Raw genomic sequence first — 20303 nt, 5'->3', positions numbered from 1 at the left:
ATACATTCCCTTAAAAATTCAAATACAAAAAAGAAGAGAAATGAACAACAAAAGCAATATAATGAAACATTGGGAAAAGTAAAATTTATTGTATTTAATGTAACTAAAAGATTCTTCACACCTCTCCTGGACCCTGTCTGCACCTACTCAAGGGAGATACAATTTATACTTTGGGAAATCCTGCAGGAGACTATTAGAAAAAGAGAGACATCTGAGAAATTGAGCCCTCCAAGATTGTCCTCATTTGCTGTGGTTAATTACAGGAAATGGTCAACAATGACAGTGGCAAAAGAATCCATCTTATTTTGAGCAGAAGAAATTAACTTTTTTGGCTGTGCTTAAATTGGCCATGTCTTCTTTATGCCAATTTATATATCACTCTGAATTTTTATTATGAAAGTTCAAATATTTACTAATGTTTACTTTACTACTTTTAACCAAATAAAGTCCAGAAGAGTAAGCAAATCACGTTCTTTGCAAAACTGTATTCATTCAAATGCACACATCAATCAATCAATCAATCAATCAATCAATCAATCAATCAGTCAATCAAAATAAAGCTGTAAGGGATCTTGGAGGTCTTCTAGTCCAGCCACCTGCTCAAGCAGGAGACACTACCATTTTAGACAAGTAAATATCCAGTCTCTACTTAAAAACCTCCAGTGATGAAATACCTACAACTTTGGGTGGCCAGCTGTTCCACTGGTTAATTGTCCTTACTGATAGGAAATTTCTCCTTAATTCCAGATTGCTTCTCTCCTTGATTAGTTTCCATCCATTGTTTCTTGTCCTACCTTCTGGCCCCCTCCTCTTGGTGTCAGTCTCTCAAATACTGTCTCTAGGACTTTAGTTATCTTAGTTGCTCTAAATTGCTCACACATGCAGAGGTGAGTTCCTCTTGGCTTGCACCAGTTCTATAGAACCGGTGACATCATGGGCCTGTTTCTCTCGGTGCCAGTCCATTGACACCACCATATTTTTTTAGATTTTTTTGCTGGTTTTTGCTTTTGTGCATGCATAGAAGCTGGGTTTTTGGCACTCCATGTATGTGTGTGTGTGTGTGTGTGTGTGATTTGCATCCACATAGTGCGGCCACACAGGGTGCAAAGCCATGTGGTGTGGGAGGAAGTGAACTGGTGGTGAAGTAAGTTAGAACCCACCCCTGCACACATGCATACAAGAATCTAGGTGAGTACTAATTCAGAATGGACCAAATGGACCAATTGGAAGAGGAATCAATCTGGAACCAGCTTTCTTGGACTCTTGTGAAATGGAACAATCAGAAATTGGCATGCTGGGTTTAAATGCAAGAGCCCAATCAGCCCAGTTCAGTTGTCTCTGAGCTGCCAAGAGCTAAATCAGAAAACAACTCACACTGCTTCCAAGATGTCAGCCACAGCTGCTGTTGAAAATTAGACCATGTCTATTTTGCGTGAAAGCTCATTCACTGCTCCATCAAAGTACTCAAGAAGCAGCAGGAAGAAAAGGAAGAAAGCATCCTTTTAAAAATATATAGGAGGTGCCTAGAATTCCCAGGCCTGCTCACTTTGCTAAGAGCTTGAAATAGTACTAGAATATAATCAACAAATTTTAATGAGTCACCAAGGCAGATAAAAGGCAAGGATTCCCATATTGGTTACTTAAAATTATTCACAAATGCATAAATTTCCTCTGGGATTTAATTTCCCATCTAGCTTTATTTTAGAAATGGCTTTTAATTTCTTACTAAATAAATAGTGTTGAAATGTATAGGGGGAACCACAAAGCAGTCACCAAGTAACACCCTTAAGACACAAAGGATATGTATTTATCAATGATTTCCAAACAAAATTAGTGGACCAGAGGAATGCTGTTGATGTGGTTTACTTGGACTTCAGTAAGGCATTTGACAAAGTAGACCATAACCAGTGATGGGCTCCTATGGGAACGGACAGCAAACTAATTTGGTTGTGACCCAAACCTAATTTTGGAAATTTGGCACTTACAAAAAAAAGGGGGGCACAATTTTTTGGGTCGGAACTCAATAGCGTTCGTGACAAGAGATTTTACTGTACTTTAGCTTGTTTGTTCAAAGTGTTTTATAAATTTTAGCTTACTTATCCAGAGAAACCCATCCTTGCCTCTATAGTCACAATGAGCTGCTTAAATCCTGCCTTGATTATGGGGCTTTTAAAAAAAATTGAAGTTACAACTAAGAAAGAATTTAGGTTTCAGAACTATATTTCAAAATCATGTGAAACTTATTTTGCATCAGCTGAATTGGATGCTTATTTGTTTGGAACTACATAATCTAAAAAATGGACATAAATGCAGAAATATTCAAGATGTAAAATCTATTTTGAAATCTATATTTCTACTAAAGTGGAATACCATGTGATTGAAAAGATCATGACTGTGACTCTGATGGTTCCACATCTCTGATGTCCTCTCTAATGAAGTGGATATGAAACCACTGCACTAACCTTTAGGATGACCTTTTTTTGATAACTTCTGATTTCACCATCCTTCTTTCCTGACTATGTTCTTCTGTTTGTAATACTTTCATGAATATTGCTTGTACAGAGTGGTTATATATGTAACTTTGTCAGGCTTTAGTTCTTGAAAAGGAAGTTACTTATCTTTTAAATCTGTGGTTCTCAAAATTTTTCAGTCTACACTCTCCTTAGTGCTACAAACTCATCCTCAGTGGGCATGGCTTTGGGGTCAGGGGACTATGTAGGCATGGCCAACTTGTAAAATATGGTGAAACTCACTTAACAACACTTTGCTTAGCCACCAACATTTTTGGTACAATTGTGGTCATAAGTCTTTCTTTCCTTCCTTCCTTCCTTCCTTCCTTCCTTCCTTCCTTCCTTCCTTCCTTCTTCTTTCTTTTTCTTCCTTCTTCCTTCCTTTACTTCTTTCTTTCTTTCTGTCTTTCTTTTTGTTTTCTTTCCTACCACCTTTCTCTCTCTTTCTTCTGCAGTAGAAAGCAACCTCCCCCAAGGCAAATATCTTGTGACAGCAGCTATGAGATGCTCCTAAAATTCCAAATTATTCACCAACTCTCAAGACAGGGAATTCCTGACATAGAGTTTAAGACTTATAAAACAGTTTGTGCAGATATATTTGGATGAGAGAAAGTGAGGGTGTTCCTGAATGTGTGAATGCACATAAGAAACATCCATGCCTTTTCCAATCTTTCTTTCTTTCTTTCTTTCTTTCCTTCCTACCTACCTTCTCACATACCTACCTATCATCTCTATCTCTCTTCTCGCTGGTGGAGGAAGGAGGAAAGTGCTCTCGCTGGCTCTTGGCTTACTTTTCTGAGAAGGCTGGAGACCTACCAGATGACTGGAAACGAGCTGATGTAGTTCCCATCCACAAAAAAGGTAAAAAGACGGATCCAGACAACTACAGATCTATTAGTCTGACTTCAATACCTGGAAAAATACTGGAGAAAATAATAAAAAAAACAGCTTTGCCACTACCTGGAAACAAACAAGCTAATATCCAACAACCAACACGGGTTTGTCAGAAACAAATCATGCCAAACCAATCTCATATTCTTTTTCAACACCATAACCAAATCAGTAGACCAGCGCAACATAGTGGACCTCATATACTTAGACTTCAGCAAAGCTTTCGATAAAGTTGACCACAATCTCCTAATCAACAAATTAGAAAAAAGCGGGGTAGATTACAACACATGCAGATGGATTAACAGTTGGCTGACCAACCGCACCCAACGGGTTGTCCTCAACGGTTCCAAATCCACATGGAAGAAGGTAGGCAGTGGGGTACCACAGGGATCTGTCCTGGGCCCAGTTCTCTTCAACATTTTCATCAATGACCTGGACGAAGGAATAGAAGGGCAACTAATCAAATTCACAGATGACACCAAGCTGGCGGGGATAGCCAATACCCTAGAAGACAGGCTCAAATTACAGAAAGACCTGGACAGGCTAACACAGTGGGCCCATACCAACAAAATGATGTTCAACATCGACAAGAGCAAAGTCCTCCCCCTAGGTAAAAAAAAAGCCCTGGACACACATACAGCCTGGCAGAAACCCCTCTTAGCAGTAGCGACTGCAAAAGAGATCTCGGAGTCTTGGTGGATAAACAACTAAACATGAGCCAACAATGTGCAGCACCAGCCAAAAAAGCCAATATAATCCTAAGCTGCATCACTCAAAGACCAGAGAAGTCTTAATACCACTCTACTACGTCCTGGTCAGACCACACCTGGAGCACTGTATTCAGTTCTGGTCACCACACTTCAAAAGAGACATTGAAACTCTGGAGAATGTGCAGAAAAGAGCAACCAAAATGATTAGGGGACTGGAAACCAAGACTTACGAAGAGAGACTGCGGGAACTGGGCATGGATAGCCTAGAGAAAAGGAGGGCCAGAGCGGACATGATAGCAGTCTACAAGTATATGAGGGGTTGCCACAGAGAGGAGGGGATCACTTTATTCTCCAGGGCACAAGAGGGCCAGATGAGGGACAACGGCTGGAAGCTGACCAAGGAGAGATTCAACCTGGAAATAAGGAAGAACTTCCTGATGGTCAGAACGATCAACCAGTGGAACAACCTACCAGCGGACGTTGTGAACTCCAATACTCTGGACATTTCTAAGAGGAGATTGGACTGCCATTTGGCTGGAGTGCTATAGGGTTCCTGCTTAGGCAGGGGGTTGGACTTGATGACCTGCATGGTCCCTTTCAACTCTAACAATAAATAAATAAATAAATAAACAAATAAGGTAGGTAAGCAGAGTGCCAGCCAGACCCATATGCTCCTGCCCCCCCTCACTCTGGCCGTCTCCCAGGAAGTGGTGGTGGGCAAAATTGCGCAGGCTGGATGGGGAGGTACAGCCGATTATCTCATTCAAGATACTGTGGAGCAGATGGGCTGGAAGAAGCCCATGATTGAGCAGGACTGGGGCAGTGCAGCCTATTGTGCCTTCTCTTGCCCCACTCTCTATCCGGGGGTGGGTGTGTGTGCACATCTTCTCCACCGCCAATCCTCTGTACAAATCGCCTTCCCCATTTCTGCAAAGGAAGATCCATGCAGGGCAACCTAAAGAGGGGAGGGGATGCTGTAAAAAAAAAAGTGTTCCATTTGTGCCGGCTCCGCAAACTCCGTGAACCAAAACAGCCCACTGGCTTCCAACCCGGTGCAGCAGACTGAGTTTCGTAAGTGGTCCATAAAAAACAGACAGGTGGCTGAGTGAGAAGCCAGTGGGCTGAAGGTGACCTTTCCTGCAGCATCCTCCTCCCGTCTTTAGATTACCCTGTAAGAGGGGGCTCTGCCTTTGCGGAAATGGGGCAGGTGCGTGTGCAGCAGCCTTGGGACATCCTCTTGCCCTTCTGCTGCTCCTGCCAGCGTCTGCTTTTCTACCAAGGGCCACCCTCCCACCCACTTGCTGGGCCAGGCTGGACGCTGACCTTGGAAGGCAAGCAGGCATGGGGGACTGCTGGGAAGGCTGCATGGAGAGCCGCCAAGCATGGCAGGACTGCTGGGAAGGCAGTAGGGTGCTACCTCCCTTCTCTGATGCTGCAACATGCTTTCCTGCCTTCCACATGGCCTCTAAGTGTCCCCCTTATGTCCCTTCCCTCTTAGTGCCCCCTGCTGCCCACCTTCTCTCTTAGCACCCCCTAAGTCACCCCCCCCCAGGGGGTGGTACTGCCAACCTTGGGAACCACTGTTTTAAATGAAACTATGCTTTTGGTAAAAAAAAAAAAGGTAGTAATTTTTTTTAGCATGCCATAATATAAAAAAGACATTCACTTTTTTCTAATGTTTAGCAAGAAAGATGTGAGCACTGCTATAAGTACTGTGAGGACCTATGGCGAAAGGTCAAAGGATAAAGGACAGTTCAAGAAAAAGGGAGGGCCTAATGAACTTCCCTGAAAACCTGTGTGGATTAATTCTAGCCCTTAGTTATTGGCTAATTTTTGGATTGGAGTGGTACAATTTTCCATTGTAACATTCTATCAATCAATATTCATATTCTGTACACACATGCAAAATACCCCTAAATAAATATATTACCAGTGCATGTTTTTTTTGCTATTTTAATACAAAGCCTTCCGTTTATCATTGTTAAACAAAAAATGTATAATCTTGAAATCTTTCACCCATATGCATATGACTCTGTGTGTGTGTATGTGTGTGTGTGTTTAAAGATCTATATTTACACAAATATGATGAAATACAGTATATGAATCACATGCATAATTGAGTTTAATTATTTATTCAATTGAAATTACTGCTCACTCACCAAATTTCCACCAGTTTAATGAAGTTTATGCTAAATTTACTTAATTTCTGTCCCTCAAATTAAGATATTTATTTTGCAAACAAAATAGACAAACAAAATTTGCTTTAGCAGAATAATTCATTCTCTTCTAACTACTACGATTTAAAAGATATAAAGGAGTATTAAAAGGTGAGAAGGAAACATCGGACAAGCAGAGGTAATGAAACCAGGAATCACTATTGGAATATCTCTAATGCAAATCCCAATTTTGTCCTGAATCACATCAATTTATTGACAATTCAATACCATATGCATAAATATTTTCCATAATTTTCCCCCCATAAAAATTACTTTCTAGCTAAAGTAAATTTTATTACTTCACTTTTAAAATTGTAGCCAAAGCCAGTACTTAAAATAAATCATTGGACTCCATTATGGATCTAGGGAGCTTATAATGATCAACATTGCTAAACTTGGACAGCTTTTTAAGGCATGAATCTAGGCAAGAAGGATAAAAAAAATGCAGCCTAATAAAGATTTTTTTAAAATATTTTATTTCTTTGTTTCTTTGATATAATTATATCCAATCTTGCGCTTGGGAGGTCAAAGTGATGCTCTCATCTTGGTTTAAACAGCAAATTAGGGCTATAAGCTTCCTAATGGCTTATTTCACTTGTCTATTCCTTCTGCAAATAAACTGTACATATTTTGGAGTGATTATTGAGTCAGCCTAAGTTGTCCATGCCTTGACTAAGCCATAGATTCATACCCAAATGTCAGAAGTCCTATCTATATAGTTTGTCTATAATGCTATTTAGATTAAATTGTCTCTCTCATATCAGTAATATTGCTTCTATCTTTGTACTAGGGGCGGCATACAAATCTAATAAATAATAATAATAATAATAATAATAATAATAATAATAATAATAATAATAATAATAGAACGCAGTATTCACAAGCCTCACCCATCTCATAATTTAAACATGTATACCTTGCTTTCTATTTCATGCTTTCCATTCCCCAATATTTCTATGTGTCTCTAGCCTCCATGCACTTGAGGACAATGTGGTTTGTAGCCTGACATATCTGGAGGGTACCATGTTGGCAAAAGTTGGCAATGGATAAAATAAAAAATAGCCTTCAAATAGAGGACCTTTGAAAAGCTGGTCTATTTTAAACAAGAGCCCTCATTTATATAGAAAAGCATTTTATCACACTCCAGAACCAACAACAATATTTTGTACGAATTTAACCCTTATACTCATTCATTTCTTGACTCTGTTCTAAGTGGGAGAAGTGAAATCTAAATACATTGCTTGTTTCTCATTTATCACACAGACTAATGACTTTTTGCAGCATGCTTGCATATTAAAATACCTGTTGCCATGAACATGAGAAGCACAAAAGGCAAAGCTGTAATGGAGCAAGGTTGGGTCAATGACAGCACCATTTTCTGAATGTTCCATCAACTCATTCAGATAGCAGAGATGGCGATGACAGCCTCTTACTCCATAACGAGCACAATATTCATCTAATACGAAGACTTGGCCGGGGCTAAACCAGCCCTGTAAAAGATGAGGAGAGAAAAAGCTCTTTAATGAATATAGGCTGTTCTTTTCCCCCCCTCTTCAAACGAGCTTCTAAGTACATTATACAAACCTTTTGAACTATTATATTTTAATAAGCTCCATTTCATTTCTTTGGTCAATAAATTATGAGGGGCTAAACTCAAACAATCTATAGCTCAACTACTGAAAATGTCAGAAGTAATTATTTTTTTCACAATAGTTCATCCAAAACTATTTCACACTATACACCAAAATGTCTAAAATGGCATCTCGTGTGAACGAGGTTTTCAGGAGAGGGTATTGTGGGAAAAACAATGTAAAGGAGTAATAAGAAATACTAAGTTTAAAAGATGTAATTTTTGGAAGAGTAGGGGAAAAGGATACATATTGAATAGAATAGAAATACAGTGCAACCTCTATCTAAGAACGCCTCTACTTAAGAACTTTTCTAGATAAGAACTGGGGTTCAAGATTGTTTTGCCTTTTCTTAAGAACCATTTTCTAGTTAAGAACCCAAGCCCAGAAAATTTGAGAGCAGCACGAAGGCCTGGCCAGTTTCCTGCCATTCCCCCTTTAATCCGGGCCATCTCTGGCTTTTCTGCGCTGCCAGAGGAGCCTTTCAGTGGCACTTAAGGAGGCTTTGGCAGCCCAGAGCGAATGGAGCATTTTCCTTTCACTGGGTGCTTGGAGAGGGAATAAACCACTTCGATGTGGTGACTCACTCACATTGCCTCCCATACACCCAGCGCGATGTTGCCTCCCAGAGCGTTTGGGCACAGAAAGGCAAAAGAGGGCACTTCGCCCTGGCCAGATCAACTGGGCTTCAGCCAAACTGAGGAATCACTACAGTGAAGGAAAGGTGCCGGCTACAAAGCAAGTGAGCGGGAGGAGAGGGGAAACCTTCAGCATGTGAAGGAAGAGGAAGCAGGTAGCAGCAACAGCAGCAGTAGCCGACTTTTGGTCAAAGGAGTGGGAGGTTCCCCCCTCTCGTCTGCCTGGGTTTCTCTCTCTGGTGCAGTATATGGGAGGCAGCCTCGCTGGGTGGATGGCGCATGCTTCTCCTTGTCGCTTCAGAGTCTCTTTTTTTTAAGACTTAAAGTTTTGGATTTTTTTGAATACCCTCACCTCACCTTCTTCCTTCGGCAGCGACTGCCTTCCTCCTCCTCTTCTTCCTCCCTTTCCTCCCACCCAAATCCCGAGCTTTTATTTCTTTCCTAATGGGCTTGCATGCATTATTTGCTTTTACATTGATTCATATGGGAAAAATTGCTTCTACTTACAAACCTTTCTACTTAAGAACCTGGTCATGGAACTAATTAAGTTCTTAAGTAGAGGTACCACTGTAGTTGCAATTAGTTATTTATTTTGCCTCGAACAAAAGTCAGCTTTTTATACTTTTTGTTCTAATGTTAAAAAACGATCACTGGACAATATTCCAGGATATCATCTAGAAGTCTGTGTTGACATCTAGACTCTATATCTTGCAATAGATACAGCTGAATCAATGGAAACATATTTCTTTGCTTAGAGCAGTCAAGCATTTATCCGTGGGAGGGTCAGCACAGAAATCGTAATACACAGCTTCTCAGAAAGGCAGACAATAGAGAAGGACTGATGCTTCAGGAAAGTAACAACAACAAAAACCAACATGTTGGTTCTCTGAGGCCTGGCTCTTGTGATATCTTAAACATGAATAAAAATATGGCACAAGATTTTCAAGATCAGTTATAAAGATAATCATAGCATTAAACAGATGTAAGATGCCAAAGTTGTAAAAATTTGTGCAAAATAAATCTGCCTATCTTTTACACAAAATTCAACCTTGTGCTAAAATATTAAATTAAAGGTTTGTTTTCTTAAGTCAATTTAATTGACTAAGTTCTTCAGTTCTTAGTCAAGCATTTTAGAAAATATGAAGAATAATTTTCTTGGCTTTGAGAGAATCATGATTTTAAAAAAGGGCTAAACTGGGGATTTTCAATAGCAGATTTCTTTTGACAGACCTGAAAAGTAATGGTTTCTTGGCTAAAAAAGCCAAGATTACTCTTCTTGTAATTAAAGAACATACGGTTTATAGAGCCATTTATGTGAATGCTGGTTTATTTGCATTAACCAGGCATTTCAATATTTTGCTTTTTTAGAGCAATAAGAATAGGGCCACAACAGGAAGCTGTCTTATAGCAAGTCAAGATCTTGGTCTGCTTCATCTAGAATTGCTAGCTTTGATTGGCAGCGCAGGGTTTTGATGACCCTTTCTCATCTCTCTCTGAAAGTTCTTGAGACTGAATGCAGGAAATGCTACATCTGAATCACTCTCTCTCACTAGAATGCCCATTTTGTTATATGAATCTTAATTTATATTTTCCCCCACCCCAAATTAGTAGCTCTGCTGGCAAAACAGAAAATTGAGTTTTTAGTTGGATAATATTATGGTAATCATATACTGTTTTATAGTTAGGTTAGGTTAGGTTTATTGGATTTATATGCCGCCCCTCTCCACAAACTCGGGGCGGCTCACAACAATAATAAAAAAAACAGTACAGTACACAATACCAAATGCAATGCCCACCCATCCAGTTCCAATTTAAATTAATAATCTCATAAAAAACAGTACAGTATATATAAAAAACAGGCACACAGTCAGTCAATCAATCAACAAAACAACATGGGCAAGGGGGAGGTGTTTTAGTTCCCCCATGCCTGACGGCAAAGGTGGGTCTTAAGGAGTTTACGAAAGGCAGGGAGGGTGGGGGCAATCCTAATCTCAGGGGGGAGCTGGTTCCAGAGGGTCGGGGCCCCCACAGAGAAGGCTCTTCCCCTGGGTCCCGCCAGATGACATTGTTTAGTCGACGGGACCCGGAGAAGGCCAACTCTGTGGGACCTTGCTTGTAAGTTTTCCACTCTTTATTGGGGAGTTGAGGAAAGATACTTGGTTTTAATCAGTTTGTGTTTAAATCTACTTCTTCCACATTATGCTTCTTTTCTTGTGCAAAGAAATAATGCACGTAGCTACTTTCATTCAATTTATCAAGATGCAAGAGACTCTTTTTTTAAAGTTATTTTCAGCATATGCAGATTGAAAATAAGGAAATTAAAATATTCTTTCCAAATGCATGTTAAAGAAGATTTTTTCTTACAAATTAGCTGATGTCTCTCCAGGTTTCCATGGGCGCCAAATTTCCAACTATCTACACTAATGAAAAAATGATGGGGGGAGGGGGGTTTGTCACAAAAATAACCTTCTCCATGCTTAGCATACTTAGCTTCAAATGTTACTAATAAAGAGCTACAATCAATGGCAAAGCATATGCATTACAGTACTATGCCAGAATAACCTTGTTATAGAATAGAATAGAATAGAATAGAACAGAATAGAATTCTTTACTGGCCAAATGTGATTGGACACACAAGGAATTTGTCTTTGGTGCCTATGCTCTCAGTGTACAGAGTCAAGAGAATATGCTTTTATATATTTCGACGAGGTCCCACTCGTCATCTTCAGGCTGGTGCTGCTGTCCTTGTTATAGGGCGAACACAGCGAGACCTGAGCTGCCTTCCCTCTATAAATACTGGTGGGTGGGTGTGGTTTGATAGCTCAGCAGCTGCCTGTTGTGTTGAAACTTCCTGGTGAGTCAGTGGGGTAACACCTAGGGTCGTTGATGTAACTGAGGTATGCTGATTAGATTAATGTTTGTGGATTGGGGGTGATATCCTGAGTAGTTGGAGCTTGCAGGCTACTTAGTTGTTTTACAATGTGTGTCCTGAGTCTGATTTCAGTTTGTATGGCTGGGATATGTTTCTAATGAGGGCTGGTTTCCAGATGTCAGGTAGGCAGGAGGTATCATCACGCTTGTTCATATTTTGCGGATATATATATATATATATATATATATATATATATATATATATCACATGTTGTTGCTGAATTTTTAAAATTAAGGGAGACTAGGATAGCGCTATTTCGGCCTTGTTTTAGCCTCATCAGCTAGCCATACCCTTGTTGGGATTGTTTTATGTCATTACTGAGTCCATAATGGAATGCACAATGTTCTATATATATATCAATTCATCTTTAAACACTTTAAAAATATCAAGTACAATAAAACTAGTTTTCTTTAACTCTGTATTAATGAATAGCAAAACTATATTTGTTGTTTTATAATGCTTTGCCCTTATCCTTGTGTGATTAGAAATTTATAAATTAAAAGAAAACTATCAGTGCAAGAGATATTATGGCATGCCTAAATCAGAGAATTTACACTCAGTTTAATATATCAGATCTCACAGCACATTATGTTTTCCAAGATACCAGCTTCTGCTTTTTCCATGAAAGCTATTATTTTTGTTGTATAATTCTTATATTATTGTTTTTAAATATAAAAACGTTTACTACTCTATGATCTTATATTTTGTTCTGTGATAGTAATAAAATATATCACAGATATAAACAAAAGGAATCAGCAGCCAACTAAAGAATTTCACATCAGTTTTTACATTTTTTTCCACATGCTCTTCTCAATTATCCATCTTCATCATTCTTTAAATGTTCTGTATGCTCATTTGAAAGTGAAGAAAAAAATAAATAAAGAAAATAAATTACAGATTACCTCTAGAGTGGTAAGTAATTCATTCAGGATTTAAGTTTACAATGCTAACCTTGACTCAGCTGAATACAAGTGCAATAAATCTTTCTCCCCCTGTGGTTTTGGTTCTTTTCTTTTCTCTTCTCAGTCCATAAAGGAGGAGAGAATTACCAGATAGATGACATAATGCTTGACATCTGGCAAGCTGGATTTGTACCTTAAATGTCTATACAGGTGTTAGCAAATCCTACCACAGAGGGTTCTATATTTATTAAAGCCTTCTGCTTTTATTCAGCTCTCCCTAGAGGAGCTGATAGACCATAGTTCAGAGTCAGTTTGAATCCCTCCTTTTTTCTATTGAGTGGCACAGCAGTCGCCTGCAAATGTATAATTTTCAAATTTGAAGCCAATCGATTGAAATGCTTTATACTAACCTCACGCATAGTTATTAAATGCGCCTACAGAAAAGACCACTTTGCAGTAACTATTTCTCAGTTTTTCTTTTCTGTCACTTCTTTTATTCCAGCCCTTTTACTCACCAAACAAGAATAGGAATCATTCAGTCGGTGATCCAAGGTCTGTCGCTGTAGTACTCTAAAGAGTGCTGCATGGTCAAATGTGCAAGGATTAGCAGAAATAAACTCATCCATGTCATGTTTCTGTGCATGATCTGCATCTGATTGTAAAAAGGTAAAAATAATACTAGATTATTTTTGATATAGATTATTTCACTTTAAAATTGGCTTAAAATTTATTTGGAGAACAGCTTTAATTAGAACTTGTCTTCTTTTCCAAGTCTCACCAGTTCTTTAAAAATACTGTCACAAGTAGAATCTAAGCAAGTGACAATGATATAACAATGCATGGATAAACAGAGCAAAAGAAACATATACAGAGAGATGATATATATTATAATCTCTCTTTTATTATTATATGTATTATATATATATAATTATATAAATATATAATCTCACACATACAGATAACAAAATATTAACACAGAGATATTTTCAATATTGTTTTCATACATTGCCCATTGCAAAGCTTTCTCTGTAGTGATGTTCTAAAATTTTAGAAAGTTTTGCTAACTATGAGATGCCTATTTTAAGAAGATACTAAGAATACAGAAGTTTTGATTTATTTAAAACACCAACATGTCTTTGCTTACAGGCATGAAGAAGACACTCATCTCAGATGAAAGCAGCAATGGAAGATAGCTGGAAGCCCATTTCCTAAACATCAAACTAGAGCAGAAATGAACACATAGCCCCGTACAGGGTCATTTTCAGTCTTTTGCTTTTTATAGGCAGCTTTTAAAGAAACAAATATAAAGTAGTAATGGCAAAGAGCTCTTTCAGCCTTCCAGAACAAGAGTAATGAAACAGGAAACAATATCTCTTTGTGTAAATTATATATAACATGCCATTTTAAATGGCACCTCAATCAAATATCTGAATTTATTGTTGTTCAGAGATTGCATCTTTCAACGCCTTAGAACCCCGCGGCTTTATCAAAAGACACAATCTAGTGATTCTTTCGTTAATGGTATGTTTTGTCAAAATCTTCAATGCAAGTTGCTATAAAGTATGGACAGAAAAAGCCTTACCATTGCCAAAAGGACTAGTTATGCATTAGCACATTAGTTCTCTTTGATTTCGTACACAATATTGGAAGTGAACAGGCCACTATCAACTAAAAAATTGACTTGACCCTTACAATAAGGTCTTTGCTCTTCTTTGTTCTTTTAATTTCAAATATAGAGGTTTTAATGTTTGTTACCAGAAAAGATGTATTCTCAATATATTCTTGAAAACTGTGCTACAAACCTAAAATTTCTATAAAAAAGGAGACAAAAGTTTATTGATTAAACCCAATTCTAGAGTTAGGTTCATAATAAGACTCCATATTGATCTGTGGGTATGATGCTAACATAATCAGTCACATTTAGAAATTTAGCCCCAGATCATATTGATCCATGTCAAGTCCAACTTTCGGATGCATTTGCAGATGGAAGAATTATTTAATTCAAACTGAAGGATCTACAGCATCATATCCTGAAAAGATGCAGAAACTAATTCATATCACTTGGCGCTGCACTGTCAAAGCAAGAGTCACATTCATGTGACAGATTTAACAAGGTACATATAGCAAATAAACTGTGTGATAACACACTGATAGTTTATACTATGAGAATATCATCTACAGATAACAGGAGCAAATTTTTACAGAGTTTTTGAAATAATGCTTCCCCCACTCCTCAAGTCCTAAGATAAATGCATATAGGTAATGGCTATTTAATCACTAGGCATTAAATATATACTGTATAGAGATATAGTTACCTCTAAGAATCTCCTGAAGTAGAAAGGGATTTGAATTAACCTTAACTACATTGACATTTTTAAACTAAATTGTGATGTAGCACATATAGCAGTTTGCTACTAATTTCTTTTTTTTAACAAGAAAGAACAAAAAAGAAAAAAGAAAAGACAAAAAACAAAATAAAGACAAAAGTAACACCATTTAAAAAGAGAGAAAAAAATTATTTCTCTCTTGGCTATCCCAGTCTTAAATGTTTCATATCAAATTTTATGCAGTTATTCATATCGTTTAACACATTAACAGCTCATAATCGGCCGTATAATTCCTCTTCAGTTTATTGTTATTAAATACTTTATTTACTAATTTCATATATGTCAAACATTTCTGATTAGCAAAGGATATGGAAAAAAATATTACGTTATGGCTTACTATAATCATCTGATGATATAGAAAAGGAAAACAATGGTGGTTTTTTCCCCCTTTCCCTTATCATGCATATAAATTAGATCCAGACATTTCAACATAATTGCAGCCTTGATATTCGTTATCTCTTAAAAATTAGTTTATGCCTGTTCATTAACTCCTTTTTTTGGAAAACAATACAATAGAATAGAGCTGGAAAGAACCTTGGAGGTCTTCTAGTACAGCCCCTTCTGCTCAAGCAGGAGAACCCATACTATTTCAGACAGGTAACTGTCAAATTTCTTCTTAAAAACCTCCAGTGATGGAGGGTCCATGATTTCCAGAGACAAGCTGTTCCACTGGTTAATTGTCCTCACTTGTTAGAAAGTTTCTCCTTAATTCCAGGTTGCTTCTTTCTTTGATTAGTTTCCAACATGTGTACTTACTATATAGTGCTACACCATTAAAACTTTATTTGATAGCATAGCCCCTTGAACTTATAGTGGAGTTATAGCAACATAAATTGTTGCCACATTGCTGCACTACCCTGTGATAACTGATTTTGAGCATCCTTTGGATAAATACTGAACAATCCGCTATTCCTAACAAGAGCAGAAAGAATCCTATCCAAACTTAGTTTTTTAGAGTTAAAATTGCAAAAATAAATTGTGAAATTGTAAAGTAGAGATGGGAAATGGTTTATAAAATGTTATTTTTTAATTTTCCTTAGCTATCTTCATATAACACAAAGGAACCAGAAAAATAGCTACTAGAATATTTTGCTAAAACACAGGATTCATCTTTGCTGCATTTTTGTCTTTGGAATAAATTAGCAAGGGCTGATTATTTTAATGATCCCCCATCTGTACTATGCTCAATCAAGAAACAGTTATAGGAAGTACAATGGAATTTGATAAAACAAAAATTATCCTGTAGCTATTGTCAAACAACTAGACATAGATGGGATGCAGCAAGATGACAAGGAAAATGATAGTAACCCTTAGGTTGATACCTGCCAAACAGGACCACATATTTTACTGTCACATTTTATACTTAAGAAATGAATATCTCTTCCTAGCCTTAGGAGAAAGTAGGCAATATTTCTTTATGGGAAGTTTGGAGAATGAACCCGGAATAATCCCATTCCTAAGGCTGCCTCTCATTTTTTATTTTTAAAAATAGGTATCATTTGAATGAGGAAATCAATAAACATAAATGTGACTAGGATCGTCTTTCAGAAATACTGTCTTATATAAATGTTAAAGTATTGCTAAATACAAAGTAAGCCAAAGACATAAAAGGATGGCATAAATACAGGAAAATGTATTATTTGCAAATTACAATAGAAAAGTAGCTGGCCATATCTTGGAACCAGCTCTCTCGGCGGTGCCATAGGCAGCACCATCTTGTTTTTTGCTTCTGCACACACACAGAAGCTGTTTCTTGCTTCTGTGCATGTGCATAAATTGCATTTTTAGCAGTGTGCCCCTATGGCACTCCCCCATGCAGTGTGCAATGTACGTGCACTCACGTAGCAAATGAGGAAGTGAACCGACAGTGAAGTAAGTCAGAACCCATCTAGAAATTCTAAGAATACTCCTGTAAAACTGGCAGTAATGGTGAAAATATCAGTAGTAGTAAAAATAAACTCACTCTCTTTAACAAGAGGCAGTTGCAGAAACCTTGCTTGATGGAACAACCAGGTTTTAACCAGGTTTTAAAAGTCTAAAGGAGCTGAGTTGCAGATCAGGTAGCATGCTATTTCAGAGGATAGGAGCACCCACAAGCCAAGTGGCAACTAATGCTGCTCTTTGAATAAAGGTTACATTCATTAGTATTTGAACTGCAGTATTCCAGACTAGCTACAGTTTCAATAGAAGTCTCATGTGAAGCTCATTGCAAGAGTCCAGTCAAGAGGTAACTAAAGCATGAGTAACAATAATTAATGCCTGTTAGGAAAATCGTAATTGCTGCGCTGGACGAAGCTGAGTGAAGGCCTCATTTGTTATATAAACTTGAAGGACCACCAAAATTGCAAACTGAATCTGCTAGGGAAGTGCAACTTCATTTAGAATTAATGGAGGAATATCATCAGAAGTGGCTGGGCTTCAAATCCACTATCTCTTGCCGTAATTAAGCCTTAATTCTTCTTCCCTATACAAACTTAGATGGCGTTAGGCTTCTGGACAGCAATTTGACAGCATCAATAATTTGGTCAAGGGCCAGGATATATATTTGGGCATAATTGGCATACTGATGCAGCCTGAACAATTTTCCTCCACACTTAAGGACTTTCAAGAGGAGATTGAATGGTCATTTGTCTGAAATGGTGTAAGGACTCTTGCCTGAAAGGGGGGTTGGACTAGATGACCTACAAGGTCCATTCCAACTCTAGTATTCTAATCTAATCCCCAACCTTTCCCCAAAAGGGATAGCTGGACACTTCAGTAGTAAAGCCAGTACATTAGAATTCCCAACTTGTCTTTAGAGTCCATCTTTCCACCCCGTCTTTAGAATCCAACTTTATTAGCATGGCTTCACATCTGGTTAATTGCAGTAAAATATCCTTTAATGTCAATTACCCCACTACCTCCTATTCTCTGAGTTTACATCTTCAAATTCCTGATCAGGAAGACAATTGAAAAAAATTCCTCCAATGAGAATTTATGAAGGGATGTAATCTTGTGCTCTCCTTGTTCAATATTATTTCATCAAAACAATGATGCAACTGAGCCATGAATACCTGATTGAAGCTTTTTGTTAGAGAATCAATGGAAACTCTACAAGACAAATAATCCCTAAAAATTGTTCCCATGAGAATCTGTACTGAATTTTAATGATACAAATTACATATTTTAAAAAGTAACACAACAGCAATAATAAGCTAAAAGCCAGTTCTTTCTTTCTTTCTTTCTTTCTTTCTTTCTTTCTTTCTTTCTTTCTTTATTTATTTATTTATTTATTTATTTATTTATTTTGATTTGTATGCCGCCCCTCTCCGCAGACTCGGGGCGGCTCACAACAAGACACAACAAATAGTAACAAATCCAAATAAATTTAAATATTTAAAAAGTTTAAAAAGAATCCCAATATACTAACACACACACACACACACAAACATACCATGCATAAATTGTACATGCCCGGGGAAGGTGTTTTAGTTTCCCCATGCCTGACGGCAAAGGTGGGTTTTAAGGAGTTTACGGAAGGCAGGGAGAGTAGGGGCAGTTCTAATCTCTGGGGGGAGTTGGTTCCAGAGAGTCGGGGCCGCCACAGAGAAGGCTCTTCCCCTGGGGCCCGCCAACCGACATTGTTTAGTTGACGGGACCCGGAGAAGGCCCACTCTGTGGGACCTAATCGGTTGCTGGGATTCGTGCGGCAGGAGGCGGTCTCGGAGATATTCTGGTCCAGTGCCATGAAGGGCTTTAAAGGTCATAACCAACACTTTGAATTGTGACCAGAAATTGATCGGCAGCCAATGCAGACTGCGGAGTGATGGTGAAACATGGGCATACCTAGGTAAGCCCATGACTGTTCTTGCAGCTGCATTCTGCATGATCTGAAGTTTCCGAACACTTTTCAAAGGTAGCCCCATGTAGAGAGCATTACAGTAGTCGAACCTCGAGGTGATGAGGGCATGAGTGACTGTGAGCAATGAGTCCCGGTCCAGATAGGGCCGCAACTGGTGCACCAGGCGAACCTGGGCAAACGCCCCCCTCGCCACAGTTGAAAGATGGCTCTCTAAAGTGAGCTGTGGATCGAGGAGGACGCCCAAGTTGCGGACCCTCTCCGAGGGGGTCAATAATTCCCCCCCCAGGGTAATGGACGGAAAGATGGAATTGTCCTTGGGAGGCAAAACCCACAGCCACTCCGTCTTATCCGGGTTGAGTTTGAGTCTGTTGACACCCATCCAGGCCCCAACAGCCACCAGACACCGGCACATCACTTCCGCTGCTTCGCTGACTGGACATGGGGTGGAGATGTAAAGCTGGGTATCATCAGCGTACTGATGATACCTCACCCCATGCCCTCAGATGATCTCACCCAGCGGTTTCATGTAGATATTAAATAGCAGGGGGGAGAGGACCGACCCCTGAGGCACCCCACAAGGGAGAGACCTCGGAGTCGACTTCTGACCCCCCACTAACACCGATTGCGACCGACCGGAGAGGTAGGAGGAGAACCACTGAAGAACAGTGCCTCCCACTCCCAACCCCTCCAGCCGGTGCAGAAGGATACCATGGTCAATGGTATCGAAAGCCGCTGAGAGGTCAAGGAGCACCAGGACAGAGGATAAACCCCTGTCCCGGGCCAGAGATCATCCATCAATGCGACCAAAGCAGTTTCCATGCTGTAACCGGGCCTGAAACCCGACTGCTGGGGACCTAGATAATCGGCTTCTTCCAAGGACCGTTAGAGCTGGAGCGCCACCACCTTCTCAACAACCTTGCCCATAAAGGGAAGGTTGGAGACTGGGCGATAGTTATTAAGTACGGCTGGGTCCAGGGAAGGCTTCTTGAGGAGGGGGTGCACGAGTGCCTCTTTATAGAGTGTTGGAAAAACTCCCCTCCCCAAGGAAGCGTTGGTAATCTCCTGGACCCAGCTCCGTGTCACCTCCCTACTGGCCGAGACCAACCAGGAGGGACACGGATCCAGTAAACAGGTGGCGGAACTCACAGATCCAATGGCCTTGTCCACTTCATCAGGTGTCACCAGATCAAACTCTTCCCAGACAGGTGGACAAGTACGTGCCCCAGTCACCTCGACTGACTCGTTGTCAGTCGACTCTGTTTTCCAATTGGAGTCGAGGTCGGCCCGGATCTGAGCGATTTTATCAGCGAAAAACGTGTTAAAATCCTCGGCACTGCTCTGCAAGGGCTCCCCAACTCCCCCCTGATTAAGAAGGGAGCGGGTCACCCTAAACAGAGCGGCCGGGCGGGATTCTGCTGATGCAATCAAGGCGGCATGGTACACGCATCTTGCCGCCTTGAGCGCCACTTTGTAAGTCTTAATAAAAGCTCTTACAAGTGTTCGATCAGATTCAGACCTACTCTTCCTCCATCGCTTCTCTAGACGTCTCTTCTGGCATTTCAACTCCCGGAGCTCTTCGTTGAACCATGGAACTCTACGGGGTCTGGCGCCACGGAGAGGTCGCAAAGGTGCAATCCGGTCAAGAGCC

The 20303-nt window shown here is 39.4% G+C and overlaps 1 protein-coding gene across 3 annotated transcripts in view; it reads right to left on the bottom strand.

Annotated features, from left to right (window-relative positions):
* CADPS2 (calcium dependent secretion activator 2) overlaps positions 1–20303 on the bottom strand; it is a 507583-nt gene that overhangs the window by 180470 nt on the left and 306810 nt on the right. For all 3 annotated transcript variants that reach the window (XM_070755440.1, XM_070755441.1, XM_070755442.1), the window contains exons 12-13: positions 12943–13079; positions 7630–7817 (exon numbers count right to left, since the gene is read on the bottom strand). In XM_070755440.1, coding sequence (XP_070611541.1) covers positions 7630–7817; positions 12943–13079 — 325 coding nt within the window. The remainder of the gene's footprint in view (positions 1–7629; positions 7818–12942; positions 13080–20303) is intronic.

The sequence above is a fragment of the Erythrolamprus reginae genome, chromosome 6 (assembly GCF_031021105.1).
Source record: "Erythrolamprus reginae isolate rEryReg1 chromosome 6, rEryReg1.hap1, whole genome shotgun sequence".
Lineage (NCBI taxonomy): Eukaryota > Metazoa > Chordata > Lepidosauria > Squamata > Dipsadidae > Erythrolamprus > Erythrolamprus reginae.
This window is presented reverse-complemented; position numbering and strand designations above follow the sequence as displayed.